The 22,840-nt window shown below is 40.0% G+C and overlaps 2 protein-coding genes across 2 annotated transcripts; one reads left to right on the forward strand and one right to left on the reverse strand.

Annotated features, from left to right (window-relative positions):
* znf106a (zinc finger protein 106a) lies at positions 1–5,882 on the forward strand (the record flags this gene model as incomplete). Its single annotated transcript, XM_038728170.1, is given in 9 exon segments — positions 1–33; positions 442–558; positions 1,229–1,420; positions 2,173–2,235; positions 2,412–2,531; positions 2,700–2,771; positions 3,073–3,144; positions 4,035–4,181; positions 4,297–5,882. Coding segments are annotated over 9 exon segments (873 nt in total), but the record flags the coding sequence as incomplete, so codon positions are not given.
* A 156-nt stretch (positions 5,883–6,038) lies between these two features.
* On the reverse strand, positions 6,039–22,294 carry capn3a (calpain 3a, (p94)). The gene is made up of 21 exons (XM_038728172.1): positions 22,028–22,294; positions 21,495–21,564; positions 20,334–20,452; positions 20,003–20,136; positions 18,869–19,037; positions 18,480–18,563; positions 17,634–17,728; positions 17,296–17,373; positions 16,742–16,902; positions 14,677–14,846; positions 14,365–14,376; positions 13,918–14,126; positions 12,035–12,071; positions 11,534–11,611; positions 11,348–11,405; positions 10,076–10,140; positions 9,538–9,606; positions 9,302–9,380; positions 8,499–8,615; positions 7,699–7,757; positions 6,039–7,144 (listed from the first exon to the last, which is right to left on the reverse strand). Exons 1-21 carry the CDS (start codon positions 22,277–22,279, stop codon positions 7,118–7,120), a joined length of 2,142 nt encoding a protein of 713 aa, XP_038584100.1. The 5' UTR covers positions 22,280–22,294; the 3' UTR covers positions 6,039–7,117.
* Between the last annotated feature and the right edge of the window lie 546 nt (positions 22,295–22,840).

The following is a 22,840-nucleotide window of genomic DNA, read 5'->3' on the forward strand; positions in this document are numbered from 1 at the left end:
AGTGACCAGACCATTCGCTGCTACAGTCTCAGGGTAAAAACACGTATCTTCTTTTACTGATTAAACAGATTCAGATTTAATAAATGATTGTCTTTGCACTACTCAATGATTGAATTAATCATTCTCTGTTTGATCTGATTAGATACACGTTATAGGATTTTTTGAGTAATGCATTAATTGTTTAAAAAAAGGAAAACATTTCTTTTATTGTTGTTTGAGCTCTTTTATTGACCGTGGTTGACTATAGCCATATTTGTGAAGCATGAATGCCATGAGGTGCTTTATTTTTATAAAAAATGTGTAATTGGGACCAAACTTGTTGAACGTTGTTCAACAGTATTCACCTTAAAGCGTATCTTTTTCTTTGACTGATTCAGTTCAGTGCTGAAAGCATAAATGAAGTCAATTCGTTTCTGGACTTACGGCCTTTCATATCCACAGACACGAGAACTTGAGCAGCAGTTCTCTCTGTCAGACCGAGTCCTCTGCCTCCACAGTCGCTGGAAGATTTTATACGCTGGTCTGGCAAACGGCACAGTGGTGACCTTTAACCTCAAGGTAAGAAATGCAGTGTACCACAGTGTGCCTTAAGCAGTCAAGTAGCAAGTGACAGCCTGTCACATCTGGTAAGTGACAGGCTGTTTTGATGAAGATGAAATTCTGTAGTAGTTATGGAAACTTTTCCATAGACAAAAGGTGAAAAATTTGAAAGACTGAAATAAAAGTATGACTCAACAATGTTAGATCATTTCAACCTTTTCTTAAGTATTTTTGTTTTTATGAACAAGGGCTGCAGCGATTAGGCAAATCATTGATAAGCTGATGGACAGAAAATTAATCCACTACTATTTTAATTATTGATTCATAGTTTAAGTAATTTTCAAACAAAAATGGCAATCATTTAATGGTTGTTAAATTCTGTGATTGTAAACTGAATATCTTTGGGATGTGTTTTGTGTGTTTTTTTTGTGTTACCTTGTGCTTAAGTAAATTGTGACACTGTTACACTATCACATGACATTTTTAAGACCAAGTGTTCAATCGATTGATTGAGGAAATACAGCAGTAATAGTTTGCTGCATTGAAGTCAAGTCGGAAGCGCTCTTTTAGTTAATATTTTTATACCATTACATTTTGCCACAAGTGGTAGTTGGCTAGCTTTGGGGAGAAATGTGGAAAGTGTCTCTATCCAAAGGCTTTTGTATTTATTTTCCAAATATTTGTTTAGACCAACAAGCAGATGGATGTGTTTGAGTGCCACGGGCCGCGGCCTGTGAGCTGTCTGGCTTCATCACAGGAGGGAGCCCGGAGGATCCTGCTGGTTGGCTCCTACGATAGCACCATCAGCGTGAGAGATGCCAAGAACGGACTGTTGCTGCGTACACTGGAGGGGCACACCAAAACTGTACTCTGCATGAAGGTAGGTCGAGAAATCTGAATTTCAACAGTGAGACTTGACTATGAGACTCTTGTTGTAAATTTAATTTAAGACATAAGTAGTGGAATGAAAAAATCTATCTGTTGTTGTATGTAAATCTATGTAGATTCTTGAAGCATGTATAGTGAACACTGACAACAAATTCAGTCAAGCTATCTGTATACATAGTGTGGTTGGTAAAGGTCATGATAGGTTCAATTGTTTAACTTAAGTAGGCCAAAGGTCACAGCCAGGGACTCTCCAAAACAGTAGGTAGGCTCTGTCTCTCTTCTCTGCCTGCATGGTCGACCCACTGCCACAGCTGGTCGAGATTATCTTTATTGTATTTCATTACAGACAGACTGACTGGCTCGATGTAGAAAGTGTTGCATGTGGCTTGAATGACACAACGTGACTTTAGGTTAAGTTAGGTAAGCATAGTGTCTTGATTTGAACCAATATCTTAATAGTCTTCACTCATGTATAGGAGGGTGAACAATAACCTCATGTGAATCTCTGTAGATAAGGGATAAATATCTCCAGACAGGAAGTATCCTTCAGATTGGTTTTGGTACTACATTGGATCTGTAAGGTGTATGCTGCTACTATGCTCCCTGGCCGGGCTCAATAAACAATGCTGTGTACATTTTTATGAGTTTCCGAGAATTTCTCACACCTCACACCTGGCTCACTTTATTTTTATAACAACTAGTACTAAGTGTATTATCATCTCTCTCCTCCTATTTCTCTCTCAGGTGGTCAATGACCTTGTATTTAGTGGATCCAGTGATCAGTGTGTTTACGCACACAACATCCATGTGAGTCATCCTGTTTGTCTCTTTATACATGAGAAGAAATAGATTTTTTGTACATGTTTATAATTCTTGTTCTTTTCATATGCACAGTTCAGTAGAATCACAAGCTATAATGTTTTAGAAATATTTTAATACATCTGTACATCACACATTTTCTCAACACTGTGCCACTTGTACAGACAGGAGAGCTGGTGCGGGTCTACAAGGGCCACAGTCATGCTGTTACTGTAGTGGCCGTCCTGGGGAAGGTGATGGTGACTGCTTGTCTGGACAAACTTGTCCGCGTCTACGATCTACAGGTCTGCATCTTTAAACCATATCTGTCTTTAAATAATATTAAACAGTCTCTCAGCCACTCTGCCTACTGAGCACTTTATAAATATGTATGTGACAGCTGTTTTGTGCATATTTGCATGTCTTAGCACAATAAAATCTGAAAGGATTTCAACCTGTTATTCTCTCCACAGTCTCATGATCAGCTGCAGGTTTATGGTGGACACAAGGACATGGTGATGTGTATGGCTATCCACAAGAACATGGTGAGAAACCTGCTTATTCCAGTGCTTTATGTTAGAAAAATTTGTACATTAAACAAATATATTGGGAACACTATTGATCCTAACTGTAACTCGCAAAAGAATAAACTAATTTAACATTAAACATTAAAACATGTTTAGATTAGATTATCACCAGTGGATGAGTTTTATATCATCTATGATCTATACATATTCTCTAACTTTTTGTACAAATCATTTACAACCCAAAATATGCTGAGGTTTAAAAATACCGGAATTTTCCTGATAAGATCAGCCTTTTATTTGTGTTAATTCTGTGTTTCAGATCTACACAGGCTGTTACGATGGCAGCGTGCAGGTCAACAAGCTGAACCTGATGCAGAACTACCGCTGCTGGGTAAGATAGTGTGTTACAAATACAAAGCAGAGCGGAGAGGTGAATGAGTTTATTCAGACGATGTAAGAGTCACTTACGCAACATGTCATGTGGCTGAATTTCATTTTGGTGCATTCAGGCTACTGTAATAGGAGAAATCAAGAATATTCAGGAGACATCTGCCTCTTTTAGAATTGATTTCAGGTTTGACATCACATCCTGATGTTTTTGTCAGTGTAGGCAGCCCTGTAGTGCAGTGGTTCCCAACCTTTTAAGCTTGTGGCCCCTTAAAATTATGGAACTTGGGACACATTTCTACCAAAGAGTGACTTACGTAATATTAATAATTCACATAAAAAAGCACACACATAACATTCAACAAAACATTGTATAGCAGAAATTAGTTTTTTCCGTCTTTCCTATCCAGTTTATTTTCTTTCCACCCCTCAGATTTGTCATGGCTGCAAGTCTGCTAGGTTTCAGTCTGCCTTGACCCCCTTATCAGTGATTGGTGCCATTTTTCCCTCTGAAAATACGGTCAGACTGAATTTTATGAGGAACGGGGCAAGATGTCTTTACCTGCGCAGAGTTCAAATTGATTTTACATTTCTCGTTTTATTATTGCATGGCCAAATAAAAGCAGCAGCAGAGGAGAGCTGCTGTTTGGCTGCAGTGAGTGCAAGGACAGCAACGGAGGGATGACAGTGAAGTGTTGCTGTTGTAATTTACAGCTTTGTGGACGGCTGTTGTTAGCCCACTATCAATGTAAACAGTTTATGTTTACAACCCTACTCAAGCTATTTTCTGTTTCACCTGCTTTTTGCAACACGAGAACATTTTGCCAAGCGAAATCTGACCTGAGCCTCTGAGATGCAGACTGCCTGGTTAATAAAGGTGTCTTGTGTTGACAGTGGCACGGCTGTTCGCTGGTGTTCGGGATGATGGAGCATCTGCAGCAGCACCTGATGAATGACCACACCAGTGCCAACTCCCAGACGCTTAAGTGCCGCTGGAAAAATTGTGAAGAGTTTTTCTGTGCACGCAACAACTCCAAGCAGGTATAGAAACATTTTTTCCCTCCCATATCAACCTATTTATTATCTTTTTAGTATGTAGCGAAATACGTTTTGGTTTTGGAACTTGATTTGCAGCATATTTCTTTGTCTGTTGCAGGGGATGCTGATGCACATGCAGAAACACGCTGAGGAGGAGAATGAATTGGAGCCTTAAGGACTGGTGGTGGGAACTTTGTTTCTCCGAGCCCTCTACCCTTACCTGCTATCTTTACCCTCTTAACCTCCCATATTGGGGGGGATGTTCTTGGGACCCACTAAACCTGTCAAGCCTGATGAGTGGCGTCTGACGACTCCATCCTTTATGTTCGGTGTTGGAATCCAACCAAAATACAATCATGAAAGGAGGGTTGGTTGCGCTGTTGTTGTCTTTTTTATGTTCTACAAAACACGCCTTCCTCTCTCTCTCTGTCTGACCACTGCAGTTCCTCTTTTCACTGACCAAAGTTAAGAGAAAGAAACACATGACTTTTTTTATTGAAGAAACTTCAGCGTTGCCAGTATCAGAGGGACTTGTTATGCTTTTCTGTTGAAACAGAGACAGAAACTTCCAGATTTGTTAGCTACAATATGGCATGGGTTAAGAGATGTTTTTATTGTTGTTGTGCAGTTATGTGTCAAGTTCGAGCAACAGAGTTATTTTCCGTTTGTTTTGTTTAATTATGTTGCCATAATTCACTCAAAGTAACCTTATGTTTAAGATAATAATGAGTGATTTTAAAGTTTTCAGAAATTCATGGTGTAGTCTCACAGGTCGTGTTTTAATTAAACGGTGTGAGTATTTGTTTTGAAGACGTTTTTTTCATTTTCAGTTTTGTTTTCAGAAAAATCCAGTTGCTAACAATCTCTCTTTGTTTTGTTAGCAGTTTAGGATTACATTTATTTTTGTTGCTCAGTGATATTAAAGTGTTGAGGGAATTTGGTGCAGTGTTTTGTGACTTGGCCTGAGGTTTCCATTTGAGAATTTATATTTGCAGTGAGAACAGAACCAAGACAGGGTGGTAGTGTGTGTTCCTACATGTGTTTATCTGTGTAGGTTTATTCTCCCTAAGCGTTGAGTGTTTTAACTCCGTTTGGCGAACCCTGGGTGAGTGTGAAGTACTGTTTTTATGACACAATTTTCTCCTTGGAGATATTGATTTTGCAAATTTATTTTATATTTGGAGCATCGAGCAGAAGGCGCTGGAGCTGTATTTTCCACAGTGAAGATAGTTTTCTAATGAAGCGTGGAGGTGAAGGATGGTTCGAGGAGGTGTTCGAGGGAAGAGCATGAAGGGAAATATTAGGATTCATCTCCCATGCCATACCTCACCGCCTAAAAACTGCCAAGTTTGTAACACGAAGCCATTTTTTAAAGGCAAATTAAACCAGTTTTAAGTAGTATGAAAGTCCAGCTGATGCTCTCTTTGGAATAGTTTGTTGTGGTTACAGCGCTCTTGTTTGTGTCCTCTATTTTTGAGGATTAGTTGTCAGCCGAGTTAATCCGACGTTCTCACAACCCCCATCTTCCAAACTTGCCTCATACGCTCATTTTTTATGACTGAGGAAAGCATGCAGTTCACCTCTTACCTGGCATTCCTGAGTTTCTTCAAGTTTTTCAGTTATCAAAGTTGTGAAGAGATATTTTTTAAGAAAGTGCAATGTAATACATTGTTAATAATAAAAAAATGTTGCAATATGATAAAACTAGTGTCTTCTATATGGTGCTTTTGATTTATATTCTTTTATATGCACTTTAAGTGAATCTTATGGATCAGAAGAGCCCAAATATGAACATGACAAAGCACATTTTAAGATCAAAAACACCACAATTTCATATCAGATCTACTGGTAACGCAGTCAAACCAATAACTACACATTTATTTATTTGGTTAAAATAGTTAAAAATGCAGTACACTCATTTGATCAAAGCCTTAATCACAAAAAAAGCTGCAGTCCAACCTATTAGCCATATTCTTTCAAATCCATATTTGAACCTCGAACGTCAATATTGAAGTAAAAACTCGTCAGCTCCACAGTTTTGTTCTTGTTTTGTTCATCCACATGATGAGCTGAAAGACTGGACAGTTGTTGGGGGCGGGGATTTAATTCCTGTTGGCTGGAGCTGAGATGAACAAAAGAAGCCTGAGTTTGTCCACCAGGTAATGCTATCCGTAAGACTGGAGCTGGTACACAGTCGCTGGTGGGGTGAAATATGACTGATTCTTAAGGCCCACAAAAATTACAGCAGGATAGTTTTATTCACAAAAATACGTGATTGAAAACAGGGTGGGGGGTGGGGGGGGCAGAGTGATATCTGTTCAGGAGGCCTGGAAATCCTATAGAAAGTGTTGGTTGTATTATCAGAAATATAACAGTTGCAGGAGTAATTCACAAGTTTATTCACTGTCCACCAGAGAGCCCAGTTTACTGGAATGAGTACAGGAAGAATGCCCTTGCTGCTCAGTTTGATAACAGAAGAAGATAACACGGGGGGGGGTGGGGGGGTTTGGTAGAAGGAGCTCGGTGAGGTATTGTGACAGAAAAAAAGAGGTTGTGTGTGTTTGATGCCTGAGAAAAGTACCGTACAAGTGTTACGTAAGGGTGTCTTTAAAAATAAAAATAAAAGATGCTTATGGCTGAAAGGAGAGACTGATATTTAGATGATAATTGAAGGACAAGAGCAGAGAAAGAAATGCAAAAGGCCTGAGACCTAAATACAGGGAACTAGGAAGAGGAAGAAAAATTGAAAAGATAAACTGGAAGAAGCATGCTGAACATTTCGGAGTAGAAAGAGCAGAGCTGTTGGGACTGAGGGAGGGAAGGCTGAAGATGAAATGGATGAGAGCTAACGACGATCGGGCACACTGAATATTGAGGTAAAGGCTGGCAGGTCTGGTCCTCGTGAGGAGTGGAGCTCACCTGGGAGAATCTGGGCCTTTCTAGGCGTACATGGTCAACTGGAGCCACTGCAGGTAGAGAGAAGGAAACTTCAATAAATCTGGTTTATACACCTGGAGGCCATTTTTAAAATTACATTTACACTTTACAGACAGGCAAATTCAAGTCGGCTAAGTTCTACTTTTGTGTACAATTATAATAGTAGATTATCCATTAAAATGAAAGTGATTCATCGAGAGCAACGGCTTTATTTTTTAGTTTGATATAATCTATAGATTTCAGTAATAGATAAGATCAGCAGTCTTCATTAGAGCAGTGGTTCCTGACACTTTTTGCTCACATTTGTGCAAGTTTACAAGTTGAGAGGAGTTCAATCAAAGATGTATTCTCTCTTCTCAGAATACTTTTACATGCATGAAGGAGTAAAGCTTTACAGCCACTTGCCTATTAAATTACAGTATACCATATTACGTCACTAGATTAACATAAACTTTCTTTTGCAGCAGGCTGATGCTTCTTTAGAGGCACTTAAGCAGTAATGGACGTAGCCAGAGGTGGGAATAACCACAAAGCAGCTGTGTTGTGGGTTGTGGAACGAGTAACATGTCATCATAGCTCTTACCTCCAGGACACTGAGTCTGATTGTACCATCTCCGTCCTGATCAAAGGCCTGGAACGCCCCTGGAGAGGAAAACATCACACTTCATCGTTGATTCAACACTTTTTCCAGGAGCCCATTATGGACACCAAACTACTTAAAGTTACATATTGTTGTCAACCTGGTGGGTGATTCTTTATACAAAACAATACCAGGGGGGAAAAAAACTAGACTAGACACACCTTGTTTTCCTCTCTTGTGCATCCCTGACAGCAGCTGTAGTAATTGTTCAGAAATAGAAAATACAGGCTTCTTTCTCAACTTCCCACATACCCTGCTGTGCTAGTAAATGGCAACGTTTTCCTTTGGACGTACTTGTTGCACTTTAGGTTTATATTTTTCCCAGCTTCTGGTCAGAGAAACATCTACTGTATACCTGGCAGTTCCATCCCAAACAGGCCCGTTTTGTTTTTGTTTTCCTCCTGCTTTCTGCCTTTATGTTCCCTCCCTTGAGCCGGGGTCGTAACACTGACACTAGAATTTGTGTAAATAGACTAATAAATCTACAAGCTGTCAATTAGATGGGATGTGGCAGCCCCACTTGAACAAGGGCAATAAGAGAGTACATTTTCACATTAAAATCTTGCCAAGTGAAGTGCCAAACCACATTGAATGCAAAAAAAGAAAAGAAAATCACACCTTGTGGATAAAAAAAATAGAAAAAACACACAAAGTAAAATACTGCAATGCTGGAAAGAGTGTTTTTAAAATATTATCTATTGCTGCTTATCACCACCTGGCTTTCAGGTGAGGCGCTGACTTACTGAACATGGCTTCGAGCCGCACCAGACAGCTGATGAAGCTGTCGAAGTCTATGTTCATGTTCTCGTTTGCGTAGCGCATGGTGATGATATCGTACAGCTGGTTGTTGAGACGGAAGCCTGAGCGGGACACAAGACACATGGCTGTACAGTGACAAGAACATTTAGAGGATGAGTTCAAGCTGTTCATGTTCATCTGCAGCACAGACTGAATTAATCCTACAGTATACAAACGGGATGTTTACATCATAAATCAGAAAATACGATTCAATATCATGTCAATAAAATCATAGTTTCAAAATGTAGCATATAGCAAAACATCAGACAAATGAGCTTTTAAAAGTCATAAGGTAACATAAGCCCATAATTTCAGAGACAATTAATACATTTTTTAGCGATCAGGTTCAGACTAATATGTTTGTTTGCCAAAACATCAATGAAAATAGAGCATTAATCAAATTTGTAAAATTTGTAGTACTTTATTAAGTGTTAAATATAAAAATGTTGTAAACAACAAGCTTAAAAAATCAGTTCACCAAAATTACAAAAATCCCTGGTAGTGTCTGGCGGTTCTGATAGTTTTGGTTTTATTTGTGTGGTTTTGAGAAATTCGACTGATTACTCAGAATAATGTAAAATTTGTATTCAAACAGCAGCAGCAATTTAAAACAGAGATATCTCAAAACCTGGGCAGAAAACCCCCCATCAAAATATCTGCACGGATATTTTTACTAGCTGCAAAAATCTGTCTTTTTGTAATGTGGATGAACTGAAAGAAATTTTAATTTGTCTGTCAAAGCGATTACCTGCATCATTGACAGCATTCCTCATCTCGTAACTGTTGATGCTACCGGACTGGTCAGCATTATAGTGCTTAAAGATTCCCTGAAAGAGAGAAAATGTGAATTTGATGTAGATCACCTTGCTGGGAGTTCAGTTCATCTTTACAGACTGAGTTGGTAAAAAGTGATGAGATAGCGAGAGAGAGGGATTATAACCGCTGTTACAGAAAATGAGAGAGAGGGACACATTCCTTTCCCACCTGCCACTGTTTGATCTTATTCCACAGATGCCTGAACTCCTGAAGATTAAGTCTACCCGTCCCATCCATCTGAACAGAAGCAGTTAAGACCCAAATCGTGCAACACATTAGTCAGTGTCCACTTACAAAACAGCTGGCTTCATATTCCAGTACTGCTCTATGAGCTTAAAACTGACATCATTTAAATTTCAGTGTCACCCAGAAAAAGTGACTGCAAGTTTTGTTTTGTGTGTGTGTTGGAATTACATCACTAACATACTGTAGTGGATTGTGTAATAATTTTGCATGTTCTCCATCATGTCGTCATGTCCTAAGTTGTCACTAGAGCATCAACTTGTCAGGAGTAAATACACACTCAGACTGGACAATGACAAAGGGAAATATTGTATACTTGAAGTATTGAAAAATATTGCTGTTTGTGTAGTGAAATGAGGCACAGGCCCTGTGAGCGTCCATCATAGACCCCGCCATGGGTCTCGGCAGGTTGTGCTTCCTACAGACAACACAGCCAGCCCGATGCACTCGATACAAAGGATACGTCCATCAGAGCAATCATGCTCCTGCAGCTCTCCAGGCTGAAGCCCTCAGTGTTCAGGTCCTTATCTGGAGGGAGACACAGGACAGGACAAGATTCAGAGGGCAACAAATAAAGACAGAATGACCCTATTAAATCTGTTGGGAGTTTACAGAGGAGATTTTCCTCACATTCCAACTTATACAAATGTTTCAGAATAAAATCTCTCCACAGACTTAAGTTTTCATGTTTTTTTCTTCTGAAATTCTAAACATTATTGTTCCATTAAGGAAATATTTAGACTTAACAAAAAGTAAATTTTGGGATGTGTCTCCTTGATTCACAGGCGTCTCAGCTAGTTGCAGCAGCTGATTAAGTTTTGAGCCTGGTTCATTTTGTTTGTTGTGATGTTTGATGTGATCTCTCGCTCTCTGTTGCGTAGAGCTTGTGCAGCACCTGTGTGTATAGGTGGAGAGAAATAAGCGGTGCCCCATGATTGGTTCGTTTGAATGGATTGCTCTGCTAATGACATCAGTCCATTTAAACCTGAACAACTGAAGCCAATATATAGGTTTATGTATTACAACAAGTAGAGTTTCAGCTTTCTGACCATGTACTGTAAAGTTCTGACAGACAGTCAGGAAAGCGTGCAAATATAAAAAATAAATAAGCTGCAAATACAAAATACAGTAGAATATTAGGGCTGCAACTAACAATTATTTTCATTGTCGTTTAATCTGTCTAGTATTTTCCAGAGTAGTCGATTAGTTGTTATCTAAAAATGTCAGTAAATGGTGTTTTGAAGTTTCCAAAAGCCCAAGATCATAACCTCAAATATCTTCTTTTGTCCAGAAGCTGATATTCATCACAGAAAACCAGAAAATATTCACATTTAAGAAAAATATTGCTCTAACTCGAATGAATCGATTATCAAAATAGTTGGCAAGTAAGTTAATAGTTATAATTAATCATTGCAGCTTTACTGCATATGTATGAGATGTGACATAAATTATATGTATGTACAATATGAAGTCTCATGTTCAAGTAAGCGGATATGGTTAATTAAAAATGTTAAATGATTCTGTCCATGAAATCGCATGTGACGTCCCATTATGTCTCCAAAATGAGAGAGTTAGTAATCCGTGGAGAGACAGTAATCCAGAGAGAAAGAGAGAGACTAAGATTAAACAAACAGAGCTGGAATGGAGGCGGAAGGCTCTGTTGTCCATCTCTCGTAGATGAGTTGGAAAGTTTGTGCCACCTTTGAAACAGTTCGGTTGATCGATCTGGACTCACGTTTGGTGATCACTCTGTTGAGAACGTTTTTCAGTTCGTTGGCTGTGATTTCCATGTCCTGAGAGAAAGGCCAGAGGGCCAAAGGAAACAGTAGAAGAGAGGAGACAACCATTAAAATCAGCGGATATTTGTAATACCCGAACACAGAGTACAGGAGGGCTTTGTTAATTAAAAAACTGTACTCACATCGCCGGCTATCTCCTGAAAAATAGTCCTGAACTGCTGGTCCTCCTCACTCTCTTCCCCCGCTGAGGCCGGCGCCGGCTGAGGCGTCATGGAGCCACAAAGTAGAAGGAGATAAAGAGACAAGAGGGAGAAGATGTGAAAGGAAAAATGTGGAGATCAAATTTCACATACAGTTCATAACTGCTCTCATGTATTGAAAAAGACCTTCAGCAAGTCAAAGCCCTCTCTTCTTCAGCAGCTTTAGTTGTTAAGTTAAGCACACAGCCCCCCATTTTCATCCAAGCAATTCAAAGCCACAGAAAAGAGCACAGTATTGTTGTGTCCTTGATAACTTAGTCATATTAAAACATATCTTAAAGCTATCAAAGAAGAGAGCTTTCACTTGCTGCAGGTCTTTTTCAATCACTTAAACCTGCAGCAAGAAGAAGATGTCAGTCTGTCAGGGAGAGCCCCTAATCTCCTAATTCTGCAAAGTCACAAGAAGAAAAGAGCGTCACTTACCACTGGATGATCAGCCTCGATCCTGTTCTCTATCTCCCTGGGTGAAGATGAACAAACAGCAGTCACGATGGTGACAACAACATCTCATTTGGACCACAAGCCTGTGCACTCTAATCTGTTTACTACAGCCAATCATGTTTTTTCTCATCAGATATTAACAGTTAAATAAGTCTGAAATCCTCAGCTCACTGATGAGACAGCAAGACTTAAACATATCTGAATCATTATACCACTTATAGTCCCATACTCACATTGGACTAAAATGGAAAAATTATTCCACAAACACTATGAAGCTGTGAATAAAATGTTGTTAGTATTGTACCACCTGTAGCTTCTTCCAATTAAGAGTAATTTCTCTTGATTTTTGATTCAGTCTTGATTGTAGAAGGTGTCGTCTTCCTGATTTTAGATTGTATTAGATGGGATATAAGGAAGTTTGTCAATTATTTCATTACTATGTGATAACACACACCCTTCTCAAGTCCAAGTAGGTTAAAACTACTGGTGTTAATATTATATAATTTGTGAAATCTCAAGCCCATCACAGTGAGCTGTTTGCTGTGCACATCCATCCCATGGCCTTATTCACAGCCAGGTCCCGGTCCATCAGAGTGCAGGCCAGCTCTGCATGCTGTCTGGTCCTCCAGGGCAGCAGGGGGTGGAGGTGTGTGTTGAAGCTTGAGTATGCAGTATTGAATATTTTGAAAGTTTACCGGATCGAAGTCGCTTGTCCTAAAAAAGATTCCATAACAGCTTCGAACTGGGGCCGATTTCTTCCAGTTCTATAAATCAAATCGCCGTTAAAATTGTTTGTTCTTGGTGGTTTGTGTCCCACCCACCAAGCACCCTGATAAAACCCCACCCTCATCAAGAAACATATTAACTTGCACTGTAAAATGCACATGGAGAGTGGAAATCACCATTAAACTTTGTATTTTCTAGGCTAAATCAAACCTGCTGCTGCAACTTTAAATCTAACAAGTAGGGCTGGGTATTTATCTACAGTGGCTATATTTTAAACATTATGTGCATTTAATAAAATCAGTGTATAAAGCACACAGACATCCTGCTTGTCCAGGGGCCAAGACTTCAGTTGTGATTTCTGCCTCACAAACACTGTTGACCACTTTATCTAAGATTAAAATTTTTATATCAGGAAAAGTTAAAATTATTTTTCATCATGTGCAGAGGAATTAAAAGAGTACAGGTCAACATCCTTTTAATTTGATTCCTCCAATTGGGTTGGTAATTACTGGGAGTATTCAACAGTGTTAGGGCTGAAACAACTAGTCAATCAAGCCGTTTTGAATTATTTTTAAGCAAAAATATCTGCTGCTTCTCTTTGTCAAAACATACAGTAAAATTAATATCTTTAAGTTTTGAACTGTTTGTACCAGCTGGTCTACCTGCGCCCACTCTGCCTGTGCACTCACTGTGCATGAAAATTAATTAATTAACAAGAAAACTTATTATATATAAAATAACATACAGATAAATCAATAATTAAAATAACCATTAGCTGTAGCCTTAACAAGTCTTGCTACTCCTTTTGAGGTAGAAATCACAACATGGTTTTTTAAAGATGCATTAAATCTCCAAACAACTTATAGATCTCGACATGTTTTTTTAAAACCTCTCGATATTCTCTAATACCTAAAAATTTCCATCAATAACAAGAACCAATACAATTCTGATATACGTTACATATCAATACCCAGCCCTACTAAGAAACCTAGAATCAACATCAATCGAGTGAAATAAACATCTACTAACATTTCTAACTGTAACTACATTATTCTGACAGGGGGGGAACTACAAACCCATTCCCTCCTCTTATCCAGCTCGCCCCCTGCAGGCCACCCTGATCCCCCTCACCCACTCACTCTGAGGTGTTCCTCTTTTCAGAGAAGACTCGCAGGATGAACTCTCCCTCTTGGTGCGGCTCGTACGTGGAGGGAACGATGACGTACTCCCCGGGGCTCAGGCGGAAACGCTGGGTCACCTCGCGCAGGTTGATGTAGGACTTGCAGCGAGCTTTGGAGGAGTTGAACAGGAAGAAGTCCTTCTGCATGTGCTGCTTGTTCCCGTGCATCTAGAAGGGGAAAGTCACAGGGACAGGGGCAGGAAATGATGAATGGTAACAGTTTGAACACTCAAAATAAAAATACCAAGAAGAAAGATAAGAACTCCCTCATAGGTTAGTCAAATCCAAGACTATTATATAAACATTGGTGATGATAATTAAAAAATGAAAACAGGGAAATGAAAACAGTGAAGGATGTAATTAACTTGCAAACTGCTGCTCAGCTGTGAGAGTTTCATTTCCTTACCTCCTTTGGCACCTGTAGAGAGACAGAAATAAACATCAGTGTTTGTGTCATTTGAGGATACAAATTGAAACCAAAAGCTAATTTTTCTCATGATGTCAAAGTTATTATTGCTGTTAAAAGAATAGGAAACATTAAAAACTAATATTATGTGTGTGCCTCAGAGCGAACAGCAATTTAAACTATTATGATTTCTTTCATCATAGTTTTGTACTGCAGAATTATGGAACATGCCAAAAAGAAATATGCAAGTTCTATAAAAACTTATTAACATGACAACATTTAAACTGTCTTGATATAAAAAGTACAGGACACCTCATAAATGGCAAATCCGATGGTGAAGAGGTTGGCTCCCATCTTGCGCTCTTTCCGCCTGTTCTTCTGCATCAGAGACACCACAAAGGTGCAGCCCACTTCGTTGTCCTCGGGATCATCATCCTCCTCCAGCAAACGAAGGCGGTACTGAGGGTTGGTCCAGAAAGTGTCTGCAGGACATTATAGAAAATATTTTCACAGGTGGAATATTTGTTTGTTTTTTAAAATCAATAAAATGCCTTTTCAGACTTTGATAATAGAGTGATGTCTTTTTCAGACTTGATTCTGCATTTAAGACATACAGTGAGGAAAATAAGTATTTGAACACCCTGCTATTTTGCAAGTTCTCCCACTTAGAAATCATGGAGGGGTCTGAAATTGTCATCGTAGGTGCATGTCCACTGTGAGAGACATAATTTAAAAATCCAGAAATCACAATGTATGATTTTTTAACTATTTATTTGTATGATACAGCTGCAAATAAGTATTTGAACACCTGTCTATCAGCTAGAATTCTGACTCTCAAAGACCTGTTAGTCTGCCTTCAAAATGTCCACCTCCACTCCATTTATTATCCTAAATTAGATGCATCTGTTTGAGGTCGTTAGCTGCATAAAGACACCTGTCCACCCCATACAATCAGTAAGAATCCAACTACTAACATGGCCAAGACCAAAGAGCTGTCCAAAGACACTAGAGACAAAATTGTACACCTCCACAAGGCTGGGAAGGGCTACGGGGAAATTGCCAAGCAGCTTGGTGAAAAAAGGTCCACTGTTGGAGCAATCATTAGAAAATGGAAGACGCTAAACATGACTGTCAATCTCCCTCGGACTGGGGCTCCATGCAAGATCTCACCTCGTGGGGTCTCAATGATCCTAAGAAAGGTGAGAAATCAGCCCAGAACTACACGGGAGGAGCTGGTCAATGACCTGAAAAGAGCTGGGACCACCGTTTCCAAGGTTACTGTTGGTAATACACTAAGACGTCATGGCACGGAAGGTTCCCCTGCTTAAACCAGCACATGTCAAGGCCCGTCTTCAGTTTGCAAATGACCATTTGGATGATCCAGAGGAGTTATGGGAGAAAGTCATGTGGTCAGATGAAAGCAAAATAGAACTTTTTGGTCATAATTCCACTAACCGTGTTTGGAGGAAGAAGAATGATGAGTACCATCCAAAGAGCACCATCCCTACTGTGAAGCATGGGGGTGGTAGCATCATGCTTTGGGGGTGTTTTTCTGCACATGGGACAGGGCGACTGCACTGTATTAAGGAGAGGATGACCGGGGCCATGTATTGGCTGGGGGGCTGGGTCTTCCAACATGACAATGACCCGAAGCACACAGCCAGGATAACCAAGGAGTGGCTCTGTAATAAGCATATCAAGGTTCTGGCGTGGCCTAGCCAGTCTCCAGACCTAAACCCAATAGAGAATCTTTGGAGGGAGCTCAAACTCTGTGTTTCTCAGCGACAGCCCAGAAACCTGACTGATCTAGAGAAGATCTGTGTGGAGGAGTGGGCCAAAATCCCTCCTGCAGTGTGTGCAAACCTGGTGAAAAACTACAGGAAACGTTTGACCTCTGTAATTGCAAACAAAGGCTATTATACCAAATATTAACATTGATTTTCTCAGGTGTTCAAATACTTATTTGCAGCTGTATCATACAAATAAATAGTTAAAAAAATTATACATTGTGATTTCTGGATTATTATTTTTTTTTAGATCATGTCTCTCACAGTGGACATGCACCTATGATGACAATTTCAGACCCCTCCATGATTTCTAAGTGGGAGAACTTGAAAAATAGCAGGGTGTTCAAATACTTATTTTCCTCAAAGTATATACATAAAATTTACTTAGATTTTTGACTTTTGTAGTACTTGTTGTTCTTTGTTGATTGTTAAGCATCAAAATACCTACTTGGCAATAAACCTGTTTCTGATTCTGAAAATACATCAATTCACTGGAGAGGAAAAAGTAAAAATCACCCTGAGTGATCAAGCTCTTGCATGTGTGGGGTTAAAAATAGTATATTGCTTTGTTGTTCTGTAGATTGAGATACCTGGGTAGTTCCTGCAGCCCCCAGCAGAGCAGCCTCTCACCCAACGACCCTCGTTCACAGAAACCGTCCATTTGTGAATCTTATCGTCCTCCAGGGCGTCAGGGGTGAGGTTACAGATCTCAATCTTAGTGTAGTTCTTCTTGAAGTCCTCAAATGCCATCCTAGATGTGCACATAAGAGACTGGGACATCTGGCGAATATCTCTACATGTGGCATCACAGTTTAGCACAGTACAGTTCCTGGCTCCCTCTAAATACCAACAACAATTATGCTGAGGAGCAAAGTGCTTTCCTCATAGCAGTGTTTCCCAAATATAGACTTTACTTGAGCGGGCCACCAAAGTATATTTGGCTACCCATTTTAGCATTTTGCAGAGAAACATCTGGTATTTTCTTACAAGAATAGATACTGATACCTGTCTTTTTCGTTACATGAATTATTTGTACATGCAATTTGCCCTTCTGTCTGTTTCCCTGTCACTGAAATAAATCACATTACTTAGCAGATAAACATGACATCTTGTTACACATTTCACAGCTGCAGTAAAAACTTACCAGAACTCTCCATCCTCTGCACTCTGGTGCTGGAGCTTGTCTTTTTCAGCCTTAGAGAGCGTGGCCCACTCCTTAGAGCTGAAAAATAGTGAAATTGCCAATTGCCAAAAGTTACGATAGATTTAACTAAAGAATTGAGCTTCATGTTCCATCCATCCATCCATTATCAACCGCTTGTCCTGCGTACAGGGTTGCGGGGGAGCTTAATGTTGTAAAAAATAAAAAATAAACATTAAGACATCAAAATTCTACCTTCATCAAACTCTTGCTCCTGACAGAAAAGTAGGGCTGAAAACAGAAGATTTAAGTAAGAGTAAAGATAGTTAAAAACTCATCACTTGTCACTCCAGGGACCGTTCCACTCCACTTGGCCCCATGGGTTCCTGAGACGCACCAGACGAACTTTAGATTCCTTGTGCTGAGATGGTTTACACTGTACGAAAACACAAAAGATGAGATTTTCACATTAAAACATCGTTACTGATATTATATTTTTAAAATTTCAGTGGTGGAAAGTAACTAAAAACATTTACTCAAGCACTGTACTTAGGTACAATTGTGAGGTACTTTTACTTCACTTGAGCATTTAAATTTTATGCAACTTTATATTTCTAGTTCACAACATTTGACAGCTACTAGTTACAGATTTTAGAAATAAAGTATATAAATTTCTATAGAATCTATCAAACTATCCAGCAGTATATAAAGTAGTTAAAATTTGCTCCACCTCCACCAGCTATAACAAATACAGCGTATGTGTTAAAATATCAATAACAATATTACATTATTATGATACATATGTCAATAATACTCTCGGAAAGGGAACATTCTGGACAACAAGTCCATTTTCTGTAAAAAAGAACAGTAAAATTTTCTGTTATACATTTGCAGGTTTACTTCAGTGAAATCTTGAATGCAGGACTTTTACCTGCAACAGAGTATTTTTTACAGAGCTGTATCGCTACTTTTACTTAAGTAAAATATATGAATAATTCTTCCACCACTGCTTAATTTGCTGTTTTTGAACAATCAAATGCGACATTAGTGACCCCAAACTAATACGATCATTGTTACCGTGTTGTCCTGCTCGACCGTTTGCTGTGCAGCTCTGTAGTATCACAGAGTTGGAACAATCACAGTACATCACACACAATATTGTTTTGTTTGTCGGTGACCAGCTTTACCTCCTCCACCGCCGTCACTGAGTAGGCGTGACCTTTCACAAGTCCTGTCACGGTACGAGTCTCAAAGCGAGCAGGAACAAGGGACTGCAGGTACACAAAATACATGTTCACATTTAGAACAAGGACAAAACATTTGAAGAGTGAAATACTGTAAAAACAACCAGCAATTCCTTTAAATTAACGCTACAGATGATATATTTTGCCTACTGCAAGTTCCCTGCATGGTGCAATGGTGTTAAATTACACTTAATATGTGGTTTAACACCATTTGAATATCTTAAATTACTCCTCTGATAAAGCTCTGATGATAGTAGAAAAGCCCAGTTATTAACCTGGGAATCATAGTGCTCCTCCTCTGTATCGCAGTTACATAAAAATGTCTGACTCACATCAATGGAGCAGCCCATGAGGGAGCCTCTCTCCAGGGCTTTCTTCATAATCTTATAGAGCTCTTTGGGAGCTTCCTTCAGCTCGTAGAACTCAGTGACTCCACCAGTGAAATCCTCCATGGCCTCGGTGGTGTTTCCACCCTTGAGGGCCTCGTAGGAGCCGTGCAGCCTAGAGAGGAAAGTGGAAGGGAAGTGAACAGATGTTACACTTACATATCCAATTCATTCATTCAGACATATCACTGTATCAGTTATATTATGTGTATTATGTGTGTTTTTATGTCTGTGTGTGTGTCTATTTTGTTGTTGTAGTGCTACTATTATCTTGGCCTTGATTTTTAATCTTAGTGAAACACTTTCACAGGTTAAATAAAGCCATTTTCATTTTACTTAGCATTATTTAGCACTAACCTGAATAGTGGTGTTTTTGTAGGCCAAGAAGGACGTATAATAGAGACACGGACTAATTACACAAAACTGCAGCCAACAAAGCAGCTTGGAACAAAAAAGCAATGTTTAGAGAAATTGTAGGAACTGCTAATATATTTAGTTGCAGGTATGTATCTTACTCTGACTCACTCTGTATCGAGTGTTTTGTCAGAGTGATTGTTCTTTGGGATGCTTCAACTGTACCCCCTCATGCTTCTGGGCACGTGGAGAGCTGTCTTCTCTACTCTGCTATGTACTGTACTGTTACAGTGCGTTCCCTCGTGGTGAATGTGAGGTATTGTACTGTCTATGCCATCTGTGTTCATATGATGTGCCATTTGATTAGCCTGGCTACAATCACCACTGCCATGATCACTGGAAAGACTGGGTGTGTCAGCCCTTGTAAATGTTAACACCAACTCCCTGAAGATTTCACTCTACCTCTGCGGGGCTATTGGCGCCGGTGTTTAGTAAATGTATTTTTTGTGTAATGAGGCATAGAAAGGGGCCAATTTTGAGCCAAATGTGTGCATATTACCTCATTTAAATACATGCACATAGCACCGCAGCACTGAGACGCTATTTGCCTGGAAGTGCAGGTCGGTGCGCATTGAGAATTACACAGTTTGTTTTTGTCTAATTTGTGCAGGTTTAGCAGCAAAAGCCATGCAATCCTTTTGTGGATTCACCCCTCTGAGTACTCACTTGGCATAGGCCTTCTCAAGCAGGGCGCTCCAGAACTCGTTCCTCTCAGCGGACTTAGTGAAGACTAGCTGGTTGTTAAAGGTTGGGATGCGGTCATCAATGACGACATCAACCCAGTCGCCATAACGCCAGAACTGAAGGCCAGAAGCAGGTGAGAGAGGAAAAACAATGTGGGTGTCAAGTGTCTGTGAATAACATTTTAAGTCAATGTCACACGTCTACTACTGAGTGCTGTGTCAGTAACCTTTATTTTAAGATGCTAAAGGAAGGACTGAATATTATGATGGAGACTTTGTGGCAATACATGGAAATTTTATGTTTTTTGTCTGACCTGGAAGTGGAAGATGCCGCCATAGCCTTCTGTGTAGCTTTGTTCATGGGGAACAACACGGTAAAGAAGCTTCTCATTTAAGGTGAGACAGGCAATGGCAGCCAGCAACCAGCAGTCACCTGAACACGCAAAATTCACAAAAAGTTTATTAAATTCAGGTAACTTTTACTGGGTGATTTCATCTACACTTGGAGTTCAAGACAAATGTTTCCAGCAGATCAGGATGGGAACTGTCTGAACCATCTTCAGCACAGATTCTGATTGACATTTGTTGCGATATCTAAAAATGCTGCCTTTTCCTAATTCCAAATGTATGGATGTAGTTGGAAATGTAATTCCTTGTCTTCATTCAACAAACAAATAGCTGCCAAGGTATACAACATGTACCTTGGCAATTGTGATTTCACTCAAAACAAAAACAAAGACTGACAGGAACTTCTCTGCTGGACATATTTTGTTTTGCTGGAGGAAAAGATCGCAGCCGAGTGCTGACATTTGTGTTTTCTGATTGTCCAGGTGTGTGACAGGGTGTTAGCTGCCGGACTGGAAACAATGTAAGTTTGGGAATGGTTAACAGTGTCTGCCAGGACCTTTGTCCCTTTGGTCCCCTTTATTTGCAGTCTGTACTGAACAACAATGAGAAGTGCTGCTGGTTGGATTCCCTTCCAAAAGAATAAGCACAATATGGGGAGGCCGCTGCAGGCAGAGAGGCCGTGCGCGGGGGATCGATGGGATGTTTGCTACCCAGTCATCCCCCAAGCTGCCTGAATTCAGACTGTCACTGAAAGTTGAATCCAGCGATAGTAGTTCCATACAACATGTATTCAGCCCATTCACACTGCGTGTGGTGTACCCACTTTCTTTTTTTCAACAAAACCTGGAAACAGTTACTATAATATGACACCAAACAACGAAAGGACAGTGTTTAGGTGTTTCAGCGTGGATTTCTTGCTTTTGTCATTCCACCGATGTGCTGTTCTTGTTATTTTTACTCTTCAACATTAAGCTGGAGTTGATTTCAGTGTAAAGTCAATCATCATCGAATCTTTCCTTCTGAACTGCTCCGATTCTAAACAAATTCCCTCTTATCATTCAATGAGAATTTCGCTTCACAAAATGTAATATTGCTGTGCCTACAGTGTTAGAAGAGGCATAATTTACCAAGATCTCCCTGGCAGATGTCTGTCCTACTGGCTCCTCCAACAATGAACTGAGGGTTCTCACAGATTTCCTGTAGACAACAATAAACAAAAGGAGTTAACTTCGGCGCAAAAGGGACCAATAATCATTCCCATATCAGGTATGCAACTGTATTTGTTAGTCTAAGGACTGAGGGTGTCATATTCTCATGATTTTGGCAAATACTAACTGGGGCTAAATTATAGTTTAAAAATAAAAACAAATGTAATAAAACATCCATTGTATTATAGCAATTTAGTCAAAAAATAGAAGACAGGCATAATGATATAGCTGCTGCTGGGCAGTTAACAGTAACCTAATTCTAATCCAGTTATGTAGGACTGGTGGGCATTATTTCAATCTCCATTTCCAGGAAAAAGTCCCACAGCAGCTGTTAGTTATCCACGCAGGTTTGATGTTGTGTATTAAACAATAATGTCCCAACTCCCACATGTGATCCATCCCCTCTTTATTTAACTTTGCACTCAACGTGACCCAGTCTAACCCCCTCCTACCTTGGGCCTCTTCCAGACGATGTTCTTGACCTTGTTGGACTTATGTCCGAGCTCCTTGAAGCCCAAAGACTCCACAGTGGCCGGGAAAGTCTCATCCTCAAACAGGGTCTTCCTCTGAAGGCATTCCTGTCTCAGGGTGTTGTAATCCTGTCCGTTGAAGCGGAGGGGCTTGTTCAGAGACCCTTCCCCGTCTCTCCTCTCTCGTTCCCGGATCAACCGGTCACAGAAAAAGCCAGACGGTGTGTAGGGCATCTCGTCTCAGCTGACTTTTTTGGGGGAAAAAAATAGCTTTTGCCACTTGTACTAAAGTCTTACAAGCCTAAAAACCCTGGCATAAATCCAAACAGCTTATGTCTGATTGGCTCTGTTTTTGTGTGACGTCCCCCTCCCCTTCGTCACAGAGTAGTTGCAAAAGGTTGGTGTGAAAGACACATTCAATCCACATGCATTCACCTTTGCATTACCATGCACATACACACACATGCACAGAAACTCACACATCACATAAACGTCTATTTGTTGCTTTCCGATTGGCTGAATTGAACAATGATCTCTCCCTGGCTGTAGTGCTCCAGTGCCATCATTGTTGGGTGACACAAAGGCCAGCGGGCAGGGCCAGAGGGCATGTAAAGAGTGGTCAGTAGATGCCCTGCCTCAGCAGAAGGCATTCAACCCCTTTAAACCTATTCTCAATGGAGCTCAGCATTGAGCAGTCTCAGCATAACTACAACAGGCTAATGCTATCAAGAGGAGTATCATCCATCTTTAGCACTGGTCGGAAATGTACAAATTCAATCCAATGCTCAGTCAATA

This window comes from Micropterus salmoides, unplaced genomic scaffold, assembly GCF_014851395.1.
Source record: "Micropterus salmoides isolate LMB-PRFRI ecotype aquatic unplaced genomic scaffold, ASM1485139v1 Ms_hic_scaffold_19, whole genome shotgun sequence".
Lineage (NCBI taxonomy): Eukaryota > Metazoa > Chordata > Actinopteri > Centrarchiformes > Centrarchidae > Micropterus > Micropterus salmoides.